The sequence below is a fragment of the Filicampus tigris genome, chromosome 8 (assembly GCF_054856515.1).
Source record: "Filicampus tigris isolate MCC_2025a chromosome 8, RoL_Ftig_1.0, whole genome shotgun sequence".
NCBI classification, from domain to species: Eukaryota; Metazoa; Chordata; class Actinopteri; order Syngnathiformes; family Syngnathidae; genus Filicampus; species Filicampus tigris.
In genome coordinates this window covers 3,264,866-3,273,238 of record NC_141224.1, presented here as the reverse complement: position 1 = coordinate 3,273,238, position 8,373 = coordinate 3,264,866, and the positions used below count along the sequence as shown (strand labels likewise).

Here is an 8,373-nt window from a genome sequence, read left to right as displayed (position 1 = left end):
GTTCAATTTTGACCAAGATTAGAGGCTAAGATTTGGTGGTTTCTGTCAAATGATCAAAAACATTACCACCAGGTTTTGAACATGCGCGTGGTTTTCTACATCAATTGGACACACGGGTGCCGGATGCTAATATATTATAAGGCTAGAGGCAGTTTATCGTCACCCAATTTTAAGCTCCGCCCTGCCCCTGAGATGGAATTGTAACCGTCACGCAACGCATATCGCATTCAAATTTGTTTGGTTGATTAACTATCCTTTGACAGCATATTTAGATTTTCCTTCATCCTGTCTTGATAAACATTCGTGCAAGATTGAGTTTCACTCAAACATGTCGTGCCGGATGCAAATATTTTTCATCCCTCCCGTCATTTTTTTTTCTTACGGTCCTGACAAAGTGGACATTGGCAATGTTGAATAGGTGCCGTGATGCTTTCCATTTGAGCGCACAGTCGGCGCATTGAGCCGACGTCAGTCATCAGGTGATGGCAAGAACGCGGATAAACATCACGAGCAATCGCAAGGATGCGCCCGCCTTGCGGGACGCCCATTGTGCCGACGCTGCCTCACCTCGGCTTAACCTCCCGCTCGGCTAATTCGCTGTCAATGGATGGACCTTTTTGTCATTTGGAATGGTTTCACTTTGGCGGTTTGTGATTGGCCGCCTCACATGTGGGTGGAGCTAAGGGCAACTAGGGATCATGCTTAATTGCAGTCACGGGTTGGCTTGAGAATCGCTCCCTTTCCGCTCCATCGTGCCCAATATAGTGCGTAGGAAATTTTGGAGTGCTGTTGGAATGTGGAGCGAGAATAGGTGATCCCCAGTATTGGTGATTGTCAAAGTGTGGGACCAAATGGCTCCCTCTAGTGGTATGGGAAAGAATGACTGAATTCAGGGTACAATGGTTTAAGGCTTGTTTTTTTTTAATCTAGTACAAAGTACATTTTTAGTCGAAAAATGTAGACAATTGACATGTTTTCAAAACATTTTTTAACATGAGATAAGAACTATCAGATGTAACCTAATTATTTTTTTGAATCATATTTTGAATAGTTTTTTTTTTTCATGAGAATCGTGTGAAGCCTTGTGCAAATGTTCTGCTTATTAGCAGGAAATTTATATTTTTCAATATTACCTTGTCAACCAGGTCCGCTGATAGTGTAGTGGTACACACGCCTGAGTTGTGTGCGGGCAGCGTGGGATCGATTCCCGCTCAGTGACAGTGTCTATGCGTGCCCTGCGACTGGCTGGCGACCAGTTCGGGGTGTAGTCTGCCTTCGCCCATTGACGGCTGGGATAGGCTCCAGCAACTCCCCGCGACCCTGTATAGGATAAGCGGTTTGGAAAATGACATGACATGACATGACGTTGTCAACCAGTTCAGGGTGCCTGAAAATGGCTGGTATAGGCTCCAGCAAGCCCGCGAACCTTGTGAGGATAAAGCGGCTCAGAAGAGTCTTTAAAAATAAATAGATCATTATTATTATCATGTTTTAATGGTTGGAAGTTTTCATTTTTGGGATTTCCTCCTAGCAACTTTCAAAGAAAAATTCTTGAGATTTAGTCCAAGTTTGAGTGCCCTTTACAGGACAGATGGCTGAAAAAAACCTCTAGAAATGTTGATCGTATCAGAGCTAAATTTGCCAGCTTCTGGGGTTGTCGGCGTGAGGAACCACCAAAGGATGGGCAGCTGGCGGCACTCGCCACCCATCGGAGAGGCCCTGGATTCACTTCTGAAAATGAAAACGTTAACTGTTGCTAAACCACTGTAGGGTGTAATACCAGTATTAACCAGAGGGTGGCAGAGATTGCTCACGAGCGCCTCCAAGCCGCAAGCTGCAATTGTGAAGTAGACGCCGCAACATCTCTCCCAAATGAAGCACCTAAACAACTGTGATTTCTTTTTTCCCCCACAGCGTTGAGAGTTCCTTTCAAATGTTTGAGGATTTAGTAAATTTGTGTCCTTGAAAAACATGGATATATTCAACCTAACAGTGTATGGCGGCTTGAGTGGACAAGCGGCCTATGTGGGGGTGCATCCAGGAGCAACTTTACTCCCTTGTTCACACAGGTGAGTGAGCCATTTGGGAATTTCAATGACACGCAGGAAAACTTGTTGTTGTATAGTACTAAAATCGTTGAGTAAGTTGATTTTTGTGAAAATATGCACAAAATGAGTTCTTGCGCTTATTGTTGATTTTCTTTTCAGCAGTTTTTATGGCGTTTTTGAATGGGAATTTGTACGCGCCAGAGGCCTTTACGGGGGTGGGGGTAGGGGGCTGAATCACATTACGTGGTTATTTTTTCTATTTGAAAATTAAAATATATGAAGATACTCTTCTGTACATTGGCTCAATAAAAAAAACCAGACATGCACATATTTTGTCCCTCTTAAAAATGGCATCTTTTGTCAAACATCTGGTTAGGAGGTGTGCGGTCCTATGCCGCCCCCCCCCCCCCCAATTGGCGTTGATTGGCGTCAAATTGTGGCCCTTTCCATCATTCAAGTAGTTGCCCATCCCTGCTCCAAAGTGTTTTTGTGGCAACACGCTGGACTGATTACGTCAAACAATTGTAAACACCTCCCTCTTTACAGAGATGTTGATGTATACACGAAAAAATGAGGAACGGTGGAGCTCTGTGTATCGCGGGCGACATGTTCCAGACTCAATTGGGGAACATCTGCGACTAACAATATTTATTTAAGAAAAAAAAAAACCCCACACATTTCACTCCTTCCTCACACTTTGTACTCATTCAAACTAATTAAGTTAGACCCGTTTTGAAAACAATTATTGTGACCCCCTCATATGTAGTCAAAGGACGACAGTTGCTGAGGCTTTTCAGTCGCGCGGCAACAGGACGCACGTTGTGCTCGAGCTGCTATCGACCACTACTCTCGTCCGGTCACTCCACTCTCTCACCACACACTTGAGGCAACGTTCAAGCTTATATATGTCATCCATCCTGTCCTTTTATCAGAGAAGTTGCTTTGTCACTTTGTCTAGTCATCAAAAACATATCACAGACACACTCACAACAATGCAAATAAAGAGCACCAATTATTTAAAGTATGTACAAGGAACGCTGCAAAGCATGTTGGGAAATGCGTTTGCCTCACCATCCCTCCAGTCTTGTTTCGTGCCTGTTGTCGCTGCCAAGAAATGGGAGGCTATCAATAATATCACCGAGGAAAAGAAGAGTCTCATAAAAGGCAAGGTGTGTTTGCTTTAAACTCTTTGTGACTCCCACGTGAAGTTTACTCTAAACTGACACGTAAAACAAAGGACAATTCAAGATTGGGGTCGAGCCGATTACAACTTTACTGAAAGAAAGCTTTTTGCGGATTGCAACACAAAATCAATCGAATAAGACACTGATGTATTTTAATTGACTTGTAATGTCTCACGCTTGATTCTAGCAAGTGTATCAATAGTGTTTGGTTGAAGCTTTGAGAGCGTGAAATGGTTTTGAAAGCCATGAACTTAAAAATGCAGTACACTTTATGGCCATTGGTGGCAGCACCCAGCGCTCTGCCGCTAAGTCACAGCTGGCGGGACCCATGTCAAAATAACTTAAAAATGTCACATTGAAAAACATTTATTTTGTTTTTATACTAGTAAGTTTCTCCATTGTCAATTTCCTGCATCAGCAACAATTGTCTGCAAACAAGCTTGGTGTCTCGTTTAGCTTGTATTTTTGCGTTGTGTGTGCTCGAGCTAGAGCGTCGACATACCCCCATTTTTGTTGTTGTCTGTCTCTCTGTGGCCTGGTACCAAATGGCCCACGGACCAGTACCGGGCCTTTGACTTGTGGTTTTGATCTGAATCACTGTCTTAGTCATTGTGTATGATGTTCCATGAATACGATACATCAGCGCGTCTGCCATATTGGATGGGGCAGCAAGCAGAATTAGGCCACCTCCCTTCACGCTCATTTGTCCCACAGTCTTAAATGCCTCGCATTCACCCACTATCACACAGTAATATAGTTAGAAAAACAAAAATGAGTTAAATAAAAGCGGATAGATTTATGAAACAGCACCCAAAAAAAACGACTTGTGCTGGTTGCTTCATGCCTGTGACTCCAGGCCACTTTCTCTATTTGAGCTTTTCAAGGCAGGATGTCGGACAGGATCACCACGCTGACACTCACCTCCGACCCCAAAAGTGTCGGCCCTCCCCTGTACCAAATCTTGGGGGGCCTGTGCTGCTCGGTGTCGCGGCACTTGAGGGGCGTCGTGGGGACCTCCCAGTCCGTACTGGGGGCGCTGCAGATCATGGTGGGCCTGCTCAACATCGGCCTGGGGGCCATCCTCATGTGCAGCAAGGACCTATATAGCTGGCCATTGTACTCAAATGGCTTTCCTCACTGGGTGGGAGCACTGGTAAGAAAGACGACACACTGTTTGATGGAAAAGATGATGACTTTTGAATACAAGTTGAGATTTTGCCCACGCAACACGTCTGAAATAAAACAAGCAAACCGGTTTTCTTGACAGTTGGCCTACTTGGCCAGGCCATTTGCCAAAATATGTCAGGAACCAAGCTGGGTGGTGACTTGTACATTTTAGCCTCCAAGGATCAAAATGTATTATTTCATGATTTAAAAAAAAAATCTAAAACTAATTTTGCACAATCATCCAAAAAATATGTCAATTTTCAGACAAAATAATCCAAGTAGACATCAAAGCCATCCATATCCGCCATCTTTACGGTTTCTCCTCACAAGGCTCGCGGGTGTGCTGGTTGCAATCTTCCAAGCGAAACAGTCACAAACGTGTTACGAGGGCACTAGGGAACTATTTATGGACAAAAAAAACCCCGCAATGGTTCAATTTGAATGTTGACGTCGTCTTGTGATCTTGTCTGCCGCAGTTCATCCTCCTCGGCATCGTCTGCATTTTGTCGGAGAGGTTCCCCAGTCCGTGTCTGGTGAGTAGCGCATCTTCGCTCGTTGCACTTACTCAACTCGTTTGTATCGACTAGCCAGTGTAGGAGCAGATTATTTGTGTGTATAGCGTTGTGTAGAGAATTTCTTGTTTTTGCGTTCGTTGATGAGAAATTCTATTTAAGTAGGAATTTTCCCTTGCCTCTTTGGGTGTTCCGACCGGAAGAGGGGACAATTTTCGACCGCCGCGAAAGCAAGATTGTTGTATGTGTGTATACTCATTCAACTACTGGAAACGTTGAAGTTTATTGATAAAAGAAGAACGTGGACTAAATAAACGGACCGCGTGTTCTCTCTCTCAGATTTTCACTCATCCACACCACGGTAATAAAGCGCGTCAATTACAACCTTCCGGTAGGGCATCGCAGTGGCTTAAAGCGTTGGCTTAGACTAACTAGAATGATATTTTATTTGGAAAGAGCCGCTAGCACAATGCTGTCGTCGTTTGAGGCCCAATGATTTTGTTGAAACAGCAGCAATTCAAACAACAGCAGAAACGTAAAGCAGATCATATTATTCTTGCAAATTGCGACTAAAATTTTAAAAAGACAAGTCCTTTGTGTATGTGAGGGTTTGACGACCTTCAACACTGACAGGAGTCATTTAAAGTTCATTTTGGTAAAAAAAAAACAAACAAAAAAAAACTCAAAACTTTTTTACTTTTAATGAATGAGAAAAAAAATTTGCAAGCATAATTGAATGTATTCAAGGAAAAAGTTGTTTTATTTTAGACGAAAACAGAAGAAATTTGTAATACGAGAAGAGTCAGGTTTCCTTTTGAGGGGGAAAAGTCAATCCAGCAAAAATAAAGTGGCATTTTTTTCTAGATAAAGGAAGTCATTTTTAAAATAAAACATTATTTTCTTTCAAAAAAGTCCAAATATTGTGGCAGTAGTACTATTTTTTTCAAGGTAAAATGAATTTTTGATTTTTTAAAAAAAATTTTTATTTCATCAGTCATTGTTGCGTGAACCATTTTTTCCTTGATATGTGTAATAACTCATTTGCACCTTTTTGTGTTTTAGGTGTTGCTCAATGCAATTTTGAACTTCTTGGGGATCGGCTTTGCTCTCACCGGCATCGTCCTTTATGCCCTCAACGTGTCCGAAATACTCGTCTGGAACGGCTGCCAAATATTCGAGCCTGAAATTGGCTTCATTGACGTTGACACTGCCGCCGCCGACATCCTGAGTTTCGCAGCCAAGCAATACTTGGAGCGCTGCTTGGAAGGGGAAGCCCTCCTTCTTGTAAGTGGACGCTCACTTTCATTTAAAACCATCAGAAAGTTGTCATGCTGTGAGAAGACAGTCACATTTCGGGCAGGGGGGGGAAGCATCGACATTGACAAAAAATTATTGCTTTTTTTTTTTTTTTTTGCAAACACTAATCTGAATCTTGTGAGATAAAAAGCCGTATTTACATATTGGAAAGTTGTAGTCTGCTAAAAAACATTTTTAAAATTAAAAAGTCACATTAAAAAATACATCCTACAAGTGCAATTTTTTGGGACAAAATGTATTTTTTTTCCAGAAAGGGTTACAATGCTACAAATATGAAGCCGTATTCATGAAATATTGTTTAGGAATGAAAAAAGCTGTGCTAATGTCACCATAAAGTTGTATTTTTAGAGAACAAAATCTTGCAAGATAAAATGTCTTGTTTATGAAATAAAAAGAGTCATCTTCAAGAGAAAAAAAGGATATTCTGATACAATTTTGTTTTTTGAACTCATTATCTTAAAATACATTTGCTTTTCAGGATTTCAAATGAGGAAACTAGCAATATTACAATAGAGTAAGTCATTGTGGAAACCATAATGAAATTGTCTTTTTTTTTTGTGAAAGTTGTATTTTTGCAAGATAAAAAAAAACATAATAAAAAAATAATTAGTCCAATGAAGTTGTGCTATAGAACAAAGTTCGACCTTGTTGTTGTCGAGTGAGTCGGATCACTCGGAATTGAATGAGAATTAAGTCTTTTTTTTTTGTTTCAAAAAAGTCTTTTTAATTTGTGGTTGTGCAGACGCTGCTGAGAGCCTTTAACCTTATTGCCATGGCGCTGTGTGTCTTGGAACTCTGCCTGGTTATCAGCTCCTGTGTGTTGGCCATCAAATCTCTGTGTCACCGTGGCAACAGCGACTACAACGACAACCAGCAGCAGGTAGCAAGTCACCTCCCGTGTAGAGACGTTTGCCTGCCCCCTGTTGGCGGACTCACAAGACCACATCCACAAGTTGACCAGCGGAACATAACACTGGTCAACACATTTTTACAAAGTTTCGTAATCAGAGATGGAAATAATTTCTTTCTAGATACTCTTTTATAAAAAAATTTTTTATTTAGGGCTATTGCAAATAATACAGCGCAGATACACTGTGTATATTTTCATTTCAGTTATTTTGTTTATACTTACATTTTTAAAGATATTTAGGGTTAGGTTTCCAAAAGAGGAAGTCAACCCAAACCTTTTTTTTTTTCAAAAATATGTCCTATGCAGGCCCACTAGATGAAACACGGCATTCTGATTAATATTGCGTTTAATATTAGTTAAGCAGCAAAATCCACACGTTTTCAGCCATCTTAGGGGGCGGCCATTTTGTCACTTCTGTTGACTGAAAATGACATCACAGATGCTCAGGGGACAGATAACGACCAATCGTGGCCGTTTCTCAGTTACCCTGAGAAACTGTGATGTCATCTTCCGTCGGCGGAAGTAACAAAATGGCTGCCCCTTGAGATGGCTAGGTTTTTGCTGCTGAACTCTTATTCCACAAACACAATATTTATCAGAATGCTGGTTGACTTCCCCTTCAAATATGGCAAGGCAAACCAGCTTTATTTCTATAGCGCATTTTATACGCAGGGTAACTCAATGTGCTTTACATAATTAAAAGTACAGCATTTAAAACCATTTACAAACAAAAGAACTAAAGACATTTAAAAGCAAATTGAAGAAACAAAAAGTCGCTAAGAGTGTAAGAACAAGATTTTGGACAAGATGATATTAAAAAAGCTTTGAAAGACCATAATCATTGGTACGGGAAAAGAACAACCTGCACTTAAAAGTATTTCCACATATTTAACCGATGAGCACTTAAAGGTATTTTACGTGTATTTGATGCATAAATATTTGATGATGATTCTTTTTTTTTTTTTTTTTTTTTTGGTCACATTTGCATCCAAAGATGAAATGCCGTTTGTTGTTGTTTGGCCGTTTAGAGCCATGACGATCTGGAAGGTGGAGACAAGTCCTCCGTGGAGGAAGTCACCACCTAATACACGCCGTCGTCTTCATGTTCATCTTCATCTTCGTCTTCCTCTTCTTCAAACTGCACCTTATGCATACACAATGCACTCTCACATCTGGAATTGATATCAAATGTAAAAAAAACAACTAACAAAAAAACACCTCTTCCTTATTTTTGC

General features: G+C 41.0%; 1 protein-coding gene across 5 annotated transcripts; it reads left to right on the top strand.

Annotated features, from left to right (window-relative positions):
• The first annotated feature begins 1,817 nt into the window (after positions 1-1,817).
• On the top strand, positions 1,818-8,355 carry LOC147143031 (B-lymphocyte antigen CD20-like). Of its 5 annotated transcripts, none has more exons than XM_086038419.1 (6): positions 1,818-2,069; positions 4,121-4,385; positions 4,876-4,932; positions 5,974-6,195; positions 6,971-7,108; positions 8,167-8,355. In XM_086038419.1, exons 1-6 carry the CDS (start codon positions 1,972-1,974, stop codon positions 8,221-8,223), a joined length of 837 nt encoding a protein of 278 aa, XP_085894545.1. In that variant the 5' UTR covers positions 1,818-1,971; the 3' UTR covers positions 8,224-8,355. The 5 variants fall into 5 exon arrangements, with proteins under 5 accessions (XP_085894545.1, XP_085894547.1, XP_085894546.1 ...); XM_086038421.1 differs by having other exon boundaries at positions 1,831-2,069; positions 4,117-4,385; XM_086038420.1 differs by having other exon boundaries at positions 1,834-2,069; positions 4,108-4,385.
• Positions 8,356-8,373: the final 18 nt, after the last annotated feature.

Bases quoted from the DNA above. Each gene is read 5' to 3' on its own strand.
- LOC147143031 (XM_086038419.1), top strand. From the start codon at position 1,972: ATGGATATATTCAACCTAACAGTGTATGGCGGCTTGAGTGGACAAGCG. The intron at 4,933-5,973 runs GTGAGTAGCGCA...TTTGTGTTTTAG, and splicing joins GGTTCCCCAGTCCGTGTCTG to GTGTTGCTCAATGCAATTTT. The intron at 7,109-8,166 runs GTAGCAAGTCAC...TTGGCCGTTTAG, and splicing joins ACAACGACAACCAGCAGCAG to AGCCATGACGATCTGGAAGG.